This window comes from Acartia tonsa, chromosome 10 (assembly GCF_053477335.1).
Source record: "Acartia tonsa isolate MP-2025a chromosome 10, ASM5347733v1, whole genome shotgun sequence".
NCBI lineage: Eukaryota > Metazoa > Arthropoda > Copepoda > Calanoida > Acartiidae > Acartia > Acartia tonsa.
Window position 1 is genome coordinate 20,271,268 of NC_137269.1, and position 19,104 is coordinate 20,290,371.

The 19,104-nt window shown below is 30.3% G+C and overlaps 2 protein-coding genes across 2 annotated transcripts in view; both read right to left on the reverse strand.

The window, feature by feature from the left end:
* The window catches only part of LOC145330713 (uncharacterized), a 19,582-nt gene extending 13,045 nt beyond the window's left edge, over positions 1–6,537 (reverse strand). Inside the window, exons 1-10 of the mRNA XM_080175378.1 lie at positions 6,528–6,537; positions 6,200–6,297; positions 5,589–5,627; positions 5,105–5,171; positions 4,526–4,617; positions 3,434–3,507; positions 3,182–3,219; positions 2,750–2,822; positions 2,338–2,522; positions 778–857 (exon numbers count right to left, since the gene is read on the reverse strand). Of these exons, the coding sequence (XP_080031504.1) occupies positions 778–857; positions 2,338–2,522; positions 2,750–2,822; positions 3,182–3,219; positions 3,434–3,507; positions 4,526–4,617; positions 5,105–5,171; positions 5,589–5,627; positions 6,200–6,297; positions 6,528–6,537 (756 nt within the window). The remainder of the gene's footprint in view (positions 1–777; positions 858–2,337; positions 2,523–2,749; positions 2,823–3,181; positions 3,220–3,433; positions 3,508–4,525; positions 4,618–5,104; positions 5,172–5,588; positions 5,628–6,199; positions 6,298–6,527) is intronic.
* LOC145330610 (uncharacterized) lies at positions 6,373–15,326 on the reverse strand. Its single transcript, XM_080175257.1, has 6 exons — positions 15,052–15,326; positions 14,109–14,229; positions 11,172–11,262; positions 7,982–8,088; positions 7,409–7,465; positions 6,373–6,941 (listed from the first exon to the last, which is right to left on the reverse strand). The coding sequence occupies exons 1-6, from the start codon at positions 15,171–15,173 to the stop codon at positions 6,756–6,758; spliced, it is 684 nt and encodes a 227-aa protein (XP_080031383.1). The 5' UTR covers positions 15,174–15,326; the 3' UTR covers positions 6,373–6,755.
* Positions 15,327–19,104: the final 3,778 nt, after the last annotated feature.

Sequence of the window (19,104 nt, forward strand, 5' to 3'; positions counted from 1 at the left end):
TAAGCACCTTTTACTATACTGATCAACCAAAAACGTCCTATTAATAAAAATATCGAGGATTTAAGTCTTGATTTTACAAAATTTCGGGAGGGAAAAATGGAAAAACAGGAAAATTCTAGGGATATTTAACTTGTCATATATAGTTTAAACAATTTACTTACTGTTAAGAATTTATTTTATGACAAGAAATTGCCAATTCATGTTTGAATAACGTAGTAATTAGGTAATAAAGATTTATTTTAAACTTAAAAAATACCTTACTGCCTACATTGGGTTGAATCTCCGGAAATTTTTCCCCTGATCTTGGATATAGTAAAAATCGGCGGAAAAAGCCGTTTTTTAAGGAAAAGAAAGCCCGTTTGCCCTATCCTTGAGATTATATGAATGAGATGATGTTAATTATCTCATTCATATAATAATGTTGATAATCTGATGAGAATTTTTTTCATTCACAGTCCCTTTAACTTAAGTATTCCCAGGCAAAACTCTTTACAGACTGAAAATTATTTTACAAGTTCAACCGCGCTCTCTGGAAGCCACAGTCGCACTTTAGAAATTCTTAAAAAACATAAAGCCTTGGTCAGGTGCTCATGCAAATCAACCTCCAGAATGTAATAACAAATCGAGCCAAAAGCAAATAAAACTTTATTAACAATCTGCATCAAAAACCGCCATTAGATCTTTTCATTTTTCATATTCCAGTAACTCCTCTCCACAATTAGGCGAAAAAAATTATTAATAATTTCGTGGTTTAATGAAAGCCATAGGTCAAAGCTTTCCTTGCGGTTCCAGGTATTGAATAGATGCTGCAGCGTTTTCTAGTTCCAGGTTCTCCACACTTCCCTCTCCATAATAACCTAAGTGTAAGATTAATTATCCTTGATATGAAGTAACAAAATGTCTTCTGTCTGTCTGTTGTTGTGTCTGTTTTTAGGGAAATGTCTCGCCTCACCTAACATTTTTAGTTTTAAACTGTTTTTAACCTATTTTAAAAAGGTATATAAAAAATATACTCTGACACCTGTAGAATCATACTGCAGAGCTAAAAATGATGATAATAGCCCACATCGATTTTTATTAGGATTTTAAAGTTTATTTTTTACTTTGGATTATGTATATTTTGCTGAATCGTGATGTTTCTTTCCTTTGGGGGTAAAATTCTCAGCTTTTAGAAAGTTTTGCTTCATAAATATTGTATGCTATTAAAGAGTAAAGTTAGGTCTTGTGATTTTATCTAACAAAACTAATTAAAAATTAATTCTTTACAATATATTAATGAATTGACATAAAAATGTTTCATGTCTATTATCTATGTAAAACAAAAAAAAGTCGGCTGTAGAGGGCTAAATCTTTAAAAACGAAAATAAATGTATTATGCAATACAACAAGTTTATCTTTATCACATTTACAAATATGATTTAAAATAAGATTATTCATACTTATTTTTTTTAATATTTTTAAAAAGTATGTATCTTTAATGTGTTTAGTTTTCATTCTTTTAATTTTAATCAAATAAAAATTATTCTATTAAATTGGAAATAAGTCACTTTGTAAAAACACTATATTTAAAATTTAAAGATTTCTAGTTTTGTCATTGGTTAATGCTGAATCTTCATAGTTTTTATGTTAATTCAAAGAAATATCCTACATCTTTAACTTTTAATGAATTACTATAAATATAAAATCAAAAGAGCTATTTTTTTACTATCATTGTCTTTTAATCATATTACTAAGAAAAATGCTTTGTAAGCAAGAATTCTACCAAAAGAAAAGATACATCACGATTCAGCAAAATTTACTTAATCCATAGTAAGAAATAAACTTTAAAATCCTAAAAAAAATCGATGTGGGTTATTATTCACATTTTTAGCTCTGCAGTATGATTCTTAAGGTGTCAGAGTATTTTTTTGATATACCATTAAAAAATAGGTTAAAAACATTTTAAAGAAAAAAGAAAAGAATTTTTTTGGAGAGTGCCATTTTGGCATTTTCTCTATGGGGCGATTTTACTTGTGAAGGTGATGGGTGATGGTACCCTACCCAATAATAGCTAAAAACCTTTTCAGCTACACATATAGGAGAACCATATCGATTAAGCAGATATAGTTTCTGTGGTACTGACAGAAAAACACAGATTCCGTTAAGATACTATCAATTATGCCCCTAGAGACCTCTAAGGGAATTTGAGATGAAGTGGGCATTTTTCTAAGGGTGATTTTTCTTTAAAGGTACACAGTAAATTCATATCGGTTCTGTGGTTAGAGGCCATATTCTAAGGTGCACACAGACAGACAGACACACATCATGTTACTTTTTTATAAGGATAAGAATATCTACCTTCGGTTTCAGCATTGAAGTAATACAGCTGAGCATTATCATTGTTGTACACATCTCCAGTATTTGTGTACACATTTGTGTACAAATCCTCGTCATTGTTAGTGTAGAGGCCGTCGTTGCCTGTGTACAGATCCTCGTTGTACACATAAGGCTCGTAGGTTCCACCATTTTCGATTACAACATCACTAAACAAATTAAAATTTAGTTTTTCAAGACAAAGATAGTGCAATCAAAGAGTTTGTTGCCTCTTTGGTGTTACCATACCATGGGCGATTGAGCACTTTTCACTTTAATTCGCACGCAGAGTATGTTCAAGGTGGCGCGGAGATGACTTGTACCCGAAGCGTCACTTAGCCCCAAAGAGGTCATTAACATTACAGGCATTATTGAGATTTTGATTGGAAAATACTACCTGATTCCAAATTCTTGATAGCGCAAAGCTTCGCTTTCACTATCTCCATTATACAATTCAGCAGTTAGATCATCTAAATAAAATTATGTTAACCTCAGTCTACTTTTCTATTCTTATTCCCCAAAAACGGGCAAATTTACTGAAAATAATAGATAAGTGTGCTTTACTTTAATTCTATTATCCTATTATATAGATTATTAAAGTTTTGTGTTTGAAGGTTCGGTCCCTGGATGGTTTTATGCTCTTATTTTTTTTAAATTTTAGTCTTGGGATGGTTTTAGGTTATTTTTTCCCTAACTACATTTTTTAATACAGAGCCCATAGATATTAGGGTCGCAGCCGCTAGTAAATTTATATATCAGTAAAGTTTGAAAGGGACCCAAATGTACAATCATAAGCTGTTTATAATACGATGAGAGAAAGAATTATTACCTTGTTCTATTTGTTGATATTCATTATCTTGAAAAATATCCTTTTTAAATGGATATATTATCATCTGGAGGTTACACTAGATTTTCATATTCTCCAATAAAGTAAAACTTGCAGTGGTATAAAATATACCCCTCCCACAACCACACCCCTCTTACTGTATGAACGAACTGGCCATAAATTATATCCATGATAGCAGTATAAACTGAGGAAATTTTTCCAGTGTGATAATATCCACGTATATTGTATATCCATTCCTGGTTACTTGGTTGGAAGGGGGTGCCTATATCAACAGAGTACCCGTACTCACTTCCGTAATCATATCTCTCCTAAAATATATTTTCATGCGATTTTTAACAAGGATAGGGTAATGGGGAAAAATTGTTTATAAGGCTGCAGAATAACCAAGAATTTCAATGAAAAAGATTTTTTTCTAATATTATGTTTAATTAAGTTTTAATTTTATATTTTGAGTCATTGCAATGATTTTTTGTGTAACTTTGAATTTATGGCAATTATTTTTCTTTTTCTGACAACAATTTTGTGTTTTTTTTAACTTTTACAAAAATCTACGAAGGGCAATTGGACTGTAAATGATACTGGTACCCAAACTTATATGAATATCATCTTTCATTCGTTAGGTTAAAATCTTTGGGTACTCTTTTAAATCTTGATTAGTTTGCTCAAAGTAAAAGTGTCCAAACTTTATTTACTAAGTATATTTGCGATTACTTTTATTTAATGAAATCTTCCAATTTTTAACATGTACAAAACGGCCTGCTTAATTGCTTCAAGATCCATGTCAGATCTATATAGGAAATAAATGTCTATAAACGAGCTCAAGTTTTCCAAGGAATATATGATTAAAACTCATAGTACTCCAATAATCCATAATAAACTCTCATTGCCCAGAACGATAAGACCCATTATTTTACTTTATTAAAAATAAATTCATTTTTTTCATTTCATGTTGCTATTTACCTTATATTGATGTATTTAATTTCTAATCATAAAAAAGAAAATTTAAATTTATAATATGATAAATTTAAGAAAACTATGTTTTAAAAGAATTCGATTGTGGCGACATTTTGTGTGTTCAAATATTAAACTAAAATTGTAATCATCATCATTAACCCTTTGGTGATGGTAATGTAAAGAAAAAAATATAATTTAAAAAAATCTTTTTAAAATCATTTAAATTATTAAATATTTACTTTCTTTTAGATAGTAATGCCGGGTGAGGAAAATAGATTTATTGAGAAATAGATATGCATATAGAAAACTAGCCAATAGGGAGATAATTATATCGAGCCAACTCTAGTAGCTAATATTGTCCAACTAGCTGACCTGCCCTGCTGGAACGCTAATAACATCTCCAGTGATATATCCGTCCGATTCATTTAAAACTTCTCCACCTAGGTAGCCTTCTGATTGGGACACTGATATTTTAAAACTTTTATCATTTCTAAAACCTGTTTTTAACCAATTTAAATTTACCTATCTTATAAAATATTCTAAGGTATTAGGATATAATATTTGACAAATTCATTTTTTGGAATTATTTCTGAAATATTTCTGGTCAACATAGAAGGTACGGTAAAAATAAAGAAAGACAACAATCTGGTTCAGTAAATAAAAGTCACTGCAACCGCAGCACCTTTCCGGAAAATCCGCATTAAAGCCGCTAGAATGTCGACCTGTAGTAACCAGCAAATCTTCTTTAAATATGCAACCATAACCGCAATATAGCATCGCATAACGGCTAAATATGGTAAATTAAACAGCTCAAAAAAATAGTTGGCATGTGACGTCAATCATCGATTTTAGGTAACAATCACTGATATAACTTTCCTTTCTAGGGGCCAAGAAGATGAAACAATGTCTCATTTTCATGTAAACAGTCGTTTGAAATAAATGATAAAATGCCTTTATTATTGTAGGAATAGGACGGATCATCAAAAACAAATCCAGGTTTCAGTACTTCTGATTCTACCTGTAAGTTTAAAATAAATTTGTTCAGTATTTGTAATATCATTTGAGGCGTTGTGTATTTTTTCTTTAAAAATAGCCTAAAACCAGCTTACATTAGAAGGTATATAGGTTAAAATTAAGAACTAAATCTGTCCAGTGGTTAGCAAAATATTTGCTTCAACTTGACTAACATACAATTTTAAGTTGTGTTATTTCATCTATTCAAAGGTTTAAACGAAGCAGCTTATATTGCCTATTATAATGACGTTTTATCATTGCTCATTTGTATTGTATGACGTCATTTTTTTATAGGCACTTTAAGCTAATTCGTTTTTAACATATTTTTTGATTGTATCTAAATTGAACATTCGCTGCAATTAAATGTTGTTGTCCTTGTTATTATTAATACCCTAGCCTATCCTTTGAACATCAACTATACCTGAGGTGTAAAGGATTGTATATTAGCTCCCAGTTCAATCTAAACATTTTATAACAATTTAGTTTTAGGTTAATTAATTTTTTATGCAAATAAAAGAGGCTGAACCAAAATAAAAAATTTTTATTATTTTTTAAGGAGGCTGTACGGCATCGCCCAGGAGGATTTTGAAAAGTATCATTTTAAGGCATTTTTCTTCTAAGAAAAAATCTAAAACCTCCTTGTGACCTATAGGAAGCATTTTTCTTTTAATTAGTTTCGTTAGTAAGTGCAATACTTTTAACAACTACAAAACGTTTATTATTGCAATTTTTCATTTCTTTGTTTTACAAAGAAAAATCATTAATCTTGGAAGCTAAAACTACAGGTGCCTATAATTTTTACTCTAGATCATTTGGCGTTTTTCATAAAAATGATTCTTTGAAAGTTTTCAAGTCTAGGGCTCAAAAATTTTCAATTTAGATTTTAATAAAAATTTTCTTTAATAAAGCATTTGAAATATATTTATAACATAACATTACTGAAAGACGCTTATGAGAAAGTTATTAATATATATTTATATTCAAGCCCAACATTTAAAACCTGCTCGAATACCTCTTCAAGATCAAACTTACTTCATAAACTTCAGAGCCGTAATTTTGATATCGATTTTGATAAAATTGTCCATTAGGCTCTGGTTTGAATAACTCTTCATCTCCATTATTATTTTCATCTATAAAAATAGTCAAATTCTACATATTTCATAACAAAATTAAAATAAACCAACCAAACAAATAACAAAATGCAATTTCTGAAAACAATCTTTATTTCTAAAGTATATTCAAACATATAAAAATACAATTTTAAAAAAAACTTGGTGACCCCTTAATTTTAGGTGCTTTTTGAGAAGATTTCCTTGTTAAAAATTATATTTTTGTAAAGCCCCTAAAGTTAAGGGGTCACCACATAACATAAATGGTGTTTTTGTAAAGCAAAAAAATATGTTTAATGTAAAATTTAAATTTCATAAAGATTCTTTTACAAGTAAATATTGCATTTTTTATCAAAAGCAAAAATACTATTAATTGTTAAAAAAAAATATGGATGAGGTATTTATAAAAATTTGCATTAAAAAAATTGCTACAAAATTTCTACACCATAAAAAACTGTAAATAATTTGTTAGAATTTGACTATCCTAACAGCAACTCCTCCAAATCTGTATATTCGGATTCTGAGATCTCAATGGTTGTCTTGGATTCTGCAATCTCATTGGTTGACTCGGGTTCTGCCATCTCATTGGTTGAATCTGCTGCAGGATTTAGGGCCTGGATTATCAAGGGTTGGGTGGCTGACTGTGATACATTGGTTGTTTCGTTTTCCTGGTGCAAAATAATTATAGATAATTTTCTGGTCTTTTGCCACAAAGGAAGAAGGGTATATAATTACCCTATAATAGAAAGTTTTTTTGTCTGAAGCTAAAGATCTCGGAAACTGGAAGTCTGAAATGATTGTACTAAGAAAATCTAAATTGTATTTGGGTGGGTTTAGGCTATTTGCCTGGCCCCTATCGCCTTTTCCTTGAATTTAGAGGAGACAACTAATACATGTAGTACATAGAAAAAAATATATTTTTTTTTTTATTGAGCTATATTAGTATTTCCTATTATTTTTCTGAATATTTTTCAACCAAGCAACTAATATAAGGTAAAAGCTTTTGACTACAGTCTGTTTGACATTTTTAGATGGTAAGAAATTTTCTTAAAATATCTTTATTTTGGGAGATTTTAAATATTTCCTACTTTAATTCTTTTTCTGAAAGTTATTAAGTTTTTTTCTAAAATTATTCCTTGTTTATATTTTCAGTAACAATTTCTGTAAAAACTTCGGTAACTTCCTCAACCTAAACATAAAAAAAAATGAAATTAAATTAATATATTTTTTATTAACTAATTTTATGGTAAGAATAAGATTTAGATATTTTAGAATGTATAGTTTCAATTGTGATAAAAGGGATAATGCAATCCATAAAAACGAAGCTCAACAAATTAAACATTTAAAATTGGACGTAGGTATGGATTTTCTGGTAACAATTATGGATTTCCTGTACTGTCAAAATTATACCTTACAATATCAGGAACCCACACAAAATTTAAATTATATAGAATGATTCTAACATTTCTCAATAAAATATCGAATCTATCCGTTACAGAAGATGTACAAACCAGAGCTTTACAAATGTAAAAGAGCTTCGCATTTAAAAGATATTAATAGTTATTTCTTGCATCGTATTATAAACAGCTTTTACCGAGAAAACTGAATATAATACGATGCTAGACATAATTTTTCAGTATGGTAAGTTCTAATCTACCAGATATTAATCGGTTTCGAAGCGACACGGAAAAACATTTTTCGTTACCTTGGTAGCAAATTCAGTTTGTAACTCTGTAACAAATTCAGTAACTATGGAAGTTTGTGTTTGTAGCTCTGTGGACGCCACGCTGCTTGATGTAGTTGTGGGCTTCGCTGAAAATAACAATCAGGTTGATCAAGTTAAATTGTAAATTGTGTTAAAACGCTTCCGCTCGTCGTTTGGTTCGAATCTTTTTAATTAAAAGCTTTTTTTATAAAAGCTGAAGAACAGAGAAGGAAGAAATAAAAAAGAAATATATTAAAAATGTTACTTTTTAAAAGGAATGAAACAATTCTAGCGGCACTTTAAAATACTTTTTGGCATGATAATGTGATTTTCTTGGGAGGGTGGTGGTTCCCTCCCCGAAAAATAGTTATGAACCTGTCCATTGAAAAGGAGAACCATATAGGTCCAGCGATTAGTGATATCCTTAGATACAGACATTCACATGCACGCACACTTCCTGTTACTTTTATTTAATAACTAGCCTACAGATCACGTTGTTCGCTGGTCTGTAATGCTCTTAAGAATATTAAATATCCTTACTGGAAAGGTAGAAGTCTGATGCAATTATTAAGGTATAAAATCCGATCAGTTAAGAATTTGTAGAGGGCCCGATCTTTCAGGGTTAAGACAGAAGACTTATTTTATGTTTACTGACCAATGCACGTCTACTCTAAGAATAATATTGTCTGTCGGTCTATTGGTAATGCTCTTAAATAATTTCCCAGCTTTTATCGAAGATATTTTTTTTGTGTACTTACTATGTCTGTCTGTTGTGCACCCTTTTTGCTTTCATTTGCTTTGCCTTTTATTTTTTTTTAATTCAAGAGCTTCTATGGTTATCGATGTTGTCATCCTTATCTACCTGTTAAATTTTAGTAGCAAAGTCAATTAATATTAAGTTAAATAATTTTATTCCTCACTTAGTCTGTTATTCTGTCTATAGTGCTTCGAAATAAATAAAATTACTGTAAGGGAAATGTTTATTTTCCCTTCTGCTATTTAATATAGAAGGTTGAATTTTTTTTAGACCAATGTACTTCTGTCCGCCTATCCTTCGATCAATCAGTACTGCACATAAACATAATTTTATTTTCTGATATCAAAGACTAATTTGTGTGAAGATTTGTATGACCACTGCACTGATCATCGTTCGTCTGTCTGTCGCTTATACCGCGTTTTCTTCTTTTAACTTTTAACTTTTGTGTTTTTACTTTTACTATTAGGAACTTTGCTACTTATGGATATTATCATCATTGTTGATGATTTTTAAACTTAGGGATCTTAGGAGATAATGTTCTATATTTATTTTACATCCCAAATGATGATAAACAAAGGTAAGCCTTCTGTTGATTTAAGTTTGGACACTTCTAGTATGTATAGAACTGATGAAACACTGATTAAGTTTTTTTAGTCAACGTGGTTACTAAACTTTGGTTAACAGTGTAATTTACAGTCAAATGTTCCCTCCTTCCCTGAGGAAAAGAAATTTTGGTATTGAAACTATCCTTCTTCCTCTAAATTCATATGGTCCATTAGTCTTTTGGAGACATCATATTTTAATAGCTAAAATATTTGTTTTCTCAGCTGCTATCAAAATTAAATTGCTTAAATTTTTAATCAAGATTATAATGGAACATTTGCAAATTCTGCTGTTATTTAGTAGCGAAGCTTATTTTTAATTCAAAATGTCCGTCCGTTCGTCTGATGGCTAGGATTAGGGGGAAATGTGATTTTCTCTCTTCAATTTTTCAATTCAATGCCTGAAAAATTGTGTAAATATTCCCTACATAGCTTGTCAGTGTGAACCTCATTTATTGGTCAGTTCGTTCATCCAGTAAGAGGGAAGGAAATGGGGTAGAAGGGTTGTATAATGTTAATGATCTATTTCTACAGTTGTTCTGTCCATCCGTACGTCCCTAAAAGAAAGTTCTGATTGTTAATTTAGGCATATTAGAATTGTTCTATTGAATTAAAACTTGACAATAAAATTCATGAAACTGTCCTGCAATGAAGTCAAAGTAAATTTTTACCATTGCTTTACATAGTTTCCCCATCACCATGACGTTAGTATGTCCAAATAAAATAACTTGTATTTAAGGTATTAAATGACATATTTACTCAAATTTTTGCTGCAATATAAATATTTTCTCTTTTAAGTGCAGTTACTCTATATTTCTTAATGTTCTTTAGTATTTAGAAGTTCTTTACGGATTTTGTCACCCTTGTTAATCTTTCTCTCTCTCTCTCTCTCTCTCCCCCCCCCCCATCGTTATATTTCTCTCTCCCCCCCCCCCGTTCTCTTTCTCTCCCCCTCTCTCTGTCTCGTTACTACGACTTTTTAATGTCTTACGTTAGAATATTTGTTTAAATGAGTATTCAGTAATTAGTTTATATTTTCACCTAATTTAAAAATACACAAATTTGAAGTTTTGCTTCCTTTTTTAAAATCATTTATTAAAGATTAAAATCCTAATATTTTTCATTTCAAATTTTCGTCCTGATAGGGTTAAAACATTTAGTTCAATATCTGAACACATTTACGGGAGTGTCGCACGAATCAATTCATTTTAAAACTAAGTTTTCTAAGATATACTATTTTTAAAATTTAAGTTTTCTGCTTTAAGAATAGAAATCAAATACTTTAATGTTATTTGAATAGCAACATGAATTAAAAAAAACTAAATTTATGATGCAAAAAGTAGAATAATGGGTATTAACGTTCTGGTCAGTGAGAGTTTAATAGGGATTATTGAAGCACTATGAGTTTTTAACACTATATGCTTGGAAGACTCGAGCTTGATTATAGACGTTTATTTCCTATATAGATCTGTCATGGATCTTGATGCAATAAAGCAAGCCGTTTTATACATGTTAAAAATTGGAAGATTTCATTAAATAAAAGTTGTCTCAAATATAGGTATTAAATAAATAATACCTATGGAGGAGGGAGAGGACATTGGGTTGTTTATTACAATAGTCCCCATAGTCATATGATAACGTTTTCTTATTCGTTGGCTCAACAACCTTGGGGACTTTTATTAAATTTTGAATGGTTGGTTTATTTAGCTGAGTGTCCAAACGATTCAACCCCTAATTTTAATTTACAGAAGTGGTAATTTTGGGTATCATCATAAATGACGTTCATCGATTTATCGGCCATTGTCTTGTCCGTTTAGATGCCTGATAATACCTGTATTGTGTTCCAAAATGACGGCATTAATAATTTCCTCTTGGTCTGTTTCAAAATTTGCAGGATTCTCTTTACAACAAACAAAGGTTGCCTAAAAGAAAAAGTGAAAATTTTAAGTAACGAAAGAAGTAGAGGTTACTTTGGTGAGCTTTGTAGTTTTGGGATATAGCTTAGACTATTTGTAGATAAGTTGTAAACCACTCCAACAAGATTCGTACAGAATGTTGTCCACCCTTTATACACCCCCATAATAGCCAAGGGGGAGCCGAGGTAAAAAGTGGATAGGGGGGTGGATAGTGGACACATGACATTAAAATGACATCCCTCTTATTGTCTGTATAGCTCACATCCCAATAAATTTTGGTTTATTTTAGATGCACTTTGCGTATCCACCTCATAAAAACCTGTGCACGCCTGTCCCCAACAAATCAGGCTTAGGGCATTCCTTTGTGTATTTAGCATCTTTTATTACTTACAATTTTTTATGGGTGTTGATGACCTTGTATTTTTATTACAAGAATTTAAGAAAAGTTTGAATTGTAAATCATAAATGTTTATGTCAAATTCAAGGTTTTTGTAAAACAAGGATGACAACATTTATAATCAGGAAAGCTTACACATAAAAATAAAACATTAACAGAAATTGTTTCATCGGAGTATAAAATGGCAACTTCTAACGATATTTAGGACATTTATCCTTGACAGCAGCTGAGATATTCAATTGTCACCAATTACATTTAATAATACTTAAAGGCCTTATTGGCAGACAACTAGTAAGGTTAATTATTCTCATTGATAAATGCTCATAATACATAAAAACCATAACATAAATTTGCCATCCGTCTCTTAAAGCAACTGAGAAAATAACGTTCTCATCGTAATTTTACAAAACTCGACAGACATACGACCAAAGTGAGTTATAGAGTAGAACTAAATACTACTAAAATGAAAAATAAACATGTTTAACTATCCATATAAAATTTATGAAACCAATAAAGCCATAAAAATGCATCAATAGCGCTTTTATCCTCGATATATATGTAGATATTTGAAAGAAAAAACGATTGATAAAACTTTCATCTCATAAATCTTAAGAAGAAGAAGTGGTTGTAGATTGTTTTTCCGTCATTGACCTTTTATGGAAAAACATGCATGTTCTTAAATATTTCTTTCAAACTACATTTAAATTTTACTTCCCCCTAGCATCTAGTTGAGTAGAATTTGGTTAAAAATAGTCACAAACCATCCAAGAACCAATAAAAAGCTTCCAAAAAATGAGAAAAAAAATAATTAATTTAGTGGTTAGGGAAATCTTAAAGGCCATACAAAAACCATAGAACTGATGAAACTTATTTTTTATTATACCTTGCCCAAAATAAAAATTTTAAATACGATGAAAATTGACTAAAATTAATAATGGTCCATGCAGGTTTTAGACTGTTTTCTGATTTATTTAATTCTAAATTCTTGGAAATTTTCTGAAAATGGGAAAAGAAGTACAAAATGAAAACAAAAAAATGCAATTCTACATCACTTTCTTCTCGTAAATACACATTAGGTTTATATAAACTGTAAAGTAAACCCCACAAAAATACCAACAAATTGTTGAGAAAAAAAGTGGCTCGCATTGAATTATATTAGGCTAATTATTAGGTGCCCGTCGCGTGCATATAGAAAATAGTTTAAAACAAACCAATGACAATTGAAACACACACAAAAAAAATCTCCCTTTTTTAAATATTAACATTCCCATCCCCGTTCCAACAAAAACTATATTGATAAAATTGTTACCGAATAGGTTACAAATCAAATTTTCCCAATTATATGATTAATTAATGATTATGAAAGCTATCAAATATTCTAAATATTATCTGTGCTGTATAAACACCAACTGCCAAAAGATTTAGTTTTCGCAAGATTTACTCCAAAAACTGGAAATTGCAAACTTTGTCCATTTTCAACTTTCTCCAGTAAGAAAATGGATTCAAATTGGTCATTTATGTAATTTGTAAAGCTGCTATAAATCTTGTGTATGTCCGTACGTCCAGTAAATATTGCACCTAAGATTAGTGTCATAATCAGTAATATTAGCGACCTTAAACCACTTTCCTGGTCATTTTTCTTTGATAAAGTTATTATTTTTTTTAAATGGCCTAAAACCTTCATTTGTAAAATTTCTGAAAATAATAGTCAGTTGGTCAGATATTATTTTACTTTTCATTTATCATATGTAGATAAAAGACTTTATTTAGTATAGTGAATTTTATCCATTTTACGCCATTGTGAATGTTCTATAGCATTGCCAATTTACATGTAATTTAAAGAAAGAAAGAAATTTGACCTTACTCGATTTTCCTTTTGTAAGACTTAATCCTTATGCAAGCGGATGCGCCCCTACGCCAAAAGGTCAACTTAGAGAGTAGAGTGGTTAACCCTGGTACATGTCATTTATAGTTTTATGTATACCTAGAAGGAAAAGGCCATACAGTTGTGCCAGGAAACCTTTATCTATCTTTATATATTCATATCCAGAGTGTGCAGAGATGGAGGTGTTTCCACCCGCCTGGCCAAATCAAGGGGTTGAATAAAACTCAAAAGTCTTCACCCCCCTGATAAAGACCCGTAATACAGCCTGGGAGAGTGTGAATGAAAACAAGTAAATTTAAAGGGGAGTTAAAAAATACCAATTTAGGGACATATGTTTGACTTTTGATTGTGTGGATACACCCCCTTAAATCTCCCTCGATTTTTTTAAAGGTGGGTGACAAACTTTTCAGGTCGCCCAGCACAACTCACTGTTTCTATCTTTTTAATTATCTAGCTTAACATCTTTTTATAGACTGAAGTGGAACTGATGACAATAAGATGCACTTCAAAGCATGTATACCTCTAACTATGTAAATAACTATCTACAATCTACATATCTGTCTATGTTACCTGTGGACTGAAGGCCGCACTGAGGCTGTTACAGTCCCCTCCAGAATCATCCGAGACAAAGTCAGTGTCCACGGAACATTTTATGCCCAGGATACAGTAGCCTGCTCCGTTACGACATGATCTAGATAGATAGAAAGTTATATACATAGATAGATAGCTAGATATATAGACAGATTTTATGCCTAGGATACAGTAGCCTGCTCCTTTACGACATGATCTGGATAGATAGAAAGATAGATAGCTAGATATATAGACAGATTTTATGCCTAGGATACAGTAGCCTGCTCCGTTACGACATGATCTAGATAGATAGAAAGTTATATAGATAGATAGCTAGATATATAGATATATTTTATGTCCGGGATACAGTAGCCTGCTCCGTTACGACATGATCTAGATAGATAGTAAGATAGAAAGTTATACAGATATATAACTAGAAATATAGACAGATTTTATGCCCAGGATACAGTAGCCTTTTCCGTTACGACATGATCTAGATAGATAGAAAGATTTTATACCAAGAATATAGAAGCGTGGTCCGTTACGACATAATTTAGATAGATAGTACGATAGATAGCTGGATAAATAGACAAATTTTATACCTAGGATACAGTATCCTACTAGACATATAGTATGATAGATAGTTATATAAAAAGATAGAAAACTAGATATATAGACAGATTTTATGCCCAGGATACAGAAACCTGCTCCGTTACGACATGATCTAGATAGACATAAAGATAGATAGTTAAATAGAATGAGAAATAGTTAGATAGAAAGATAGATAGCTATATATATCAGGGATAATATATATAGATAGAGTTTTTACCCTTTTAGATAGATATATTAGACGGTAACATGTTAATGGAAAGGTAGATAAAAAAAAGGTAACAAAAAATAGAGTTTAAGATACGGATAGATAGAATGATAAATAAACAATTACCTGATATGAGTAATAACAAAGACCCCAGGGTCAACTTGGGGTCCCTCTTTCCATTTTCTGCCTGCAACTACCATGGGGGCGAGCACACCAACCATACATAATAACAACAGTTTCTGACTCATTTTTAAAAGTCACTTTTAAAGAAAACTCTCTTGTAGGGCAATCAAAGTCTTTTATTAATTGTATAAAACTTATAAAATTCTAGATAAAAATCACTAAATCTATTTATGTTATTGACATTTTTCATTAATTTTTGTTAAAAACATTTTGCAAATTTATCTGAAATAATTTTAAATTAATTGGCAATAATACTCTAACAGTTTTGCTTATGCAAAAAAAGCAATTGAACATAGCATTAATAATTAATATAAAAAGTTTTGAAATTGTATACCTTTTGAAAAACTTTATTTATATAAACTTAAACAACCCATTCTTTTATACCTGTGACTTTATATTTTAAACTAAAATAAAAAAAAAGTTGGTTAAAATTTAGTAGAAGTAATAAAATGCAATAAAATATCTTTAAAAATACTATACTTTAAGCACTTTTACGTTGTTGCATACAGAGGGTGATTATACAGCAGTTGGACGGACAGACAAACCTTTATAATATAGAGTAGCTACGCGTATAAAAGTTTTCTAACATTTCTAAATATTCTTTGGTCCTTTTAAAATTTTGAATGCCCTACTTTCAGTTTCAATAATATAGGTAAAATACAAAAAATGAAGAAATCTTATAAATTTCATCTGTCATTAAACCTTTTTGACGCTTAGAAGATTACTTTTTGTGTGCAAAAATTTGCATTTTTTGTTTCACATGTGTCACATGAATTCAAACTTATGAAACTATTAAATTATAAAGTTTATACAGCCAAGCAAAATTTTGTACGGTCTTACAAGTTTAAGACTGAATACTTGGTAATGTCTACGGCCGCTTATTTTCATGTGTGTGTGTATGTGTGTTCGTGTGCTTGAAAGTGTGTGCGTTTTGGTGCAAATAAGGGAGGTAGTAACTGATTTAGAGGATTTATAGATAGATAGATATGTAAAAAAAAAAGTAAATTTTATGCAATTTATCTGATTATGTTTTATTGGACTATAATTACCCTGGTACCCAACGTTATTTTATTTGTTTGTTAAAATGTTTGGGAACTTTTATTAGATTTTCATTGGTTGACTCAGAACTTAGTAGTGTCCAAACTTAACAACCACCAGTTCTAGTCTGTATATTGAGTATATATTTAACATCATTGGGGAAAGTGTGTCAATTTATTGCCCATTGTCTTATCACTTATGATCCCTGGGTTTTATTAAACGCCATATAATTAAAGAGAGGGATTATTTTGGGGTTTATAGGGTTTCCCAATGCGCCAGGAATTTAGAGAAATATTACCCCCCCCCCCCCCTTATGTTCCCAAGTTTAAAATTTTGTCTTTGGTACCTACCTAATTATTGAGAAAAAAATTGTAGATTAGATTACTTAAACACTGATATTTTTTATGATAGTTTTTTCTTTGATGCTAAAGTTGCAACCTATATTTTTATTCAATAGCAATTAAATTGGTTAGGCCAGTTGATATTGGATTTTTATCATATCATTTTTTATTATATCATAACTTATTATTATGGGCTGTTGGTTTATATGTAGTTAGAAGATGAAATACATATCGACCCCTTCTTGCAATTAATTTTTGAAGGTAGCATGTACGTTTATATAATATGTAGTATCTCTCTATGTTTAAATATTATCTCAATTGCATGGTTTTACTTTGGAGGTGTATAGAGGGGGAGGGGGTAAAGGGGGCCGACATATGTGAATGATTGGGGGTTAAAGAAGGGGAGTTCACACACTTCAACTACATTCTTGCAATAGCAAGAATGCAAAAACCTACATTTATAGGTTATTTGTCTTTATATTTACATTATATCACTATAAAGCAAGGCCTTTTTTATGCTTCATTTATATTTTTATCATGTTTAGACTGTTGAAAGCAATTCTAATCAAGCTATGATTTAAAACTGTTTTTGAGTTTATACGTATAAACACCAAATTATGGACTTTCAGGACTTTGGAGGGGGGAGGGAAAGAAAAAAGGGGGAAGATAAGTAACTTGTTGCTTTCTAATTTTTTATGGCCGTGTCTAATTATCCAAAAGAAAATTAACAAAATAGAGATCACTTAGAGCTAGCAATTTATCTATAACCCTTCTTCCCCCCACTTGTCCACCGACCACAAAAAACATAGAATTCCATAAGTATATAAATTAGGATTGGGTAGATTTATTTGTCAGCTATATCAAATAGAGAGAACATGATGATAAGATATAAAATACCGAAACCTTTATAAATAAAAATATATATATATATTTAAAAGCGAAGCTTTTCTATAATTAGGGTCGGTCCGTACGTCCGTCCGTCCGTCCGAGATAGATAGCTTTTATTCGTTAATTTAGGCATGTTAGAATTGTCCTATCGATTTCAAACTTTGCATGATGATTCCTGTAGTAGTTAGGTACGATTTAGAAAGCGTAGCAACTCTATAATCATTACCAGAATTTCCGTACGTCCATTTTAAACATGTTGATTTTCCTACTTTTTTAACAACAAATTTTTATGTGATCTAATTATCCGTTTGATCTGATTTTTTGTATATTGATTCCTGGGACAACAAAGAACAATATTATAAGCGAAGCAACTCTATAATCAAGTCTTAAACATGTAAGTATGTCCATAAACATTATCCTGTATCAAGCACTTTTTCAACAAATTTACTTACAATTTTGCGTCGATTATTATACTTTTATATTCTGATTATTCAGTTCAGACACTATACAAGTGTTAATGTCCGTTTGTCCTACCATTTTAGTGCTTCGCTTTTATGGATGTTGTCATCCTTGTTTTTACCATGAATGACAGAACAACAAGTAAATTATATAATGTGTGAGGAATTTTTACAACAAATTTTAGCTTTCTATCTCAAATAGAAGCAAAGAAAATCATGTTTCTCTAAAAATGTTTCACACTAATATACAAAGGGACATACACACAAATGGAATTTATAGAGTAGCATCGCAACATAAGATAGGATTCTATATTTCAAAATATAAAATTCTATGATAAGTCTTTGGACAATTTTGTCTTGTATTTAATTATTAGCTATTTATTAACTTTCATCAAGAAATCATCAAAACGTTAACAACATTTAATCTTAATGTCCTTACGTCAATTAAAAATAAAATAGCGAATCAGGAAATGTATTTTGTATATGTATATGTAAACAGCTCGTTTTCTCCATTACTGGCGTATGTTTAAGTTAAAGAAATGTACTATGAATTCCCTATTTATTGGCGGATTTGAGAATTTGTTAAAATCCAATAAAAAGCATAAATTAGTTTTTGTCAGCCACTAAATAAGAAAACTCTGAAGACTGCAGATCCAGCTGTCTTATTTGATTTTAGCCGCAGCTGTACAAACTAATTTAAGCAGTCTATAATTCTGAAGTCTAATGGTAATTGAAGTTTCTGTTGAATTTGATTTACAACCAGTATATGCATCTTTTGGAGACATTTATATTTAACAAAACAGACATACATTTTAAACAAATCATGAAAGTGAAGTAATGCTCTTTTATTAGCGTAGTTGCGGACAACTGTTTATAGAGCCAAGCAATAAATTCATATATTCCAGTATGGCTTCGAAACCAATTAATATCCGGTGGAATAAAAGTTTAAAATCAATAGGACAATTCTAACATGCCGAAATCAACGATTTGTGCAAGTTAATAAGGGCCTAGAGACATACCCATAGATCCTATTTGTATATTTCAGCTTCGCTTTTAAAATGAATAAATTACTTATTGTATTTATAAACTTTTAGATTCAATTTTGCATCTACATGCCAATAAATATTTTTTTAATGTATTTTTTTTTTGTTTATTAATAAATGATTATTTCTGATACAGAAAATTAATATTTCTTATAAAGAATAGATAATTTTACAATAGATAAATAAATTAGTTTGAAGTTAGTTAATATATAATAATTGTATAAATAG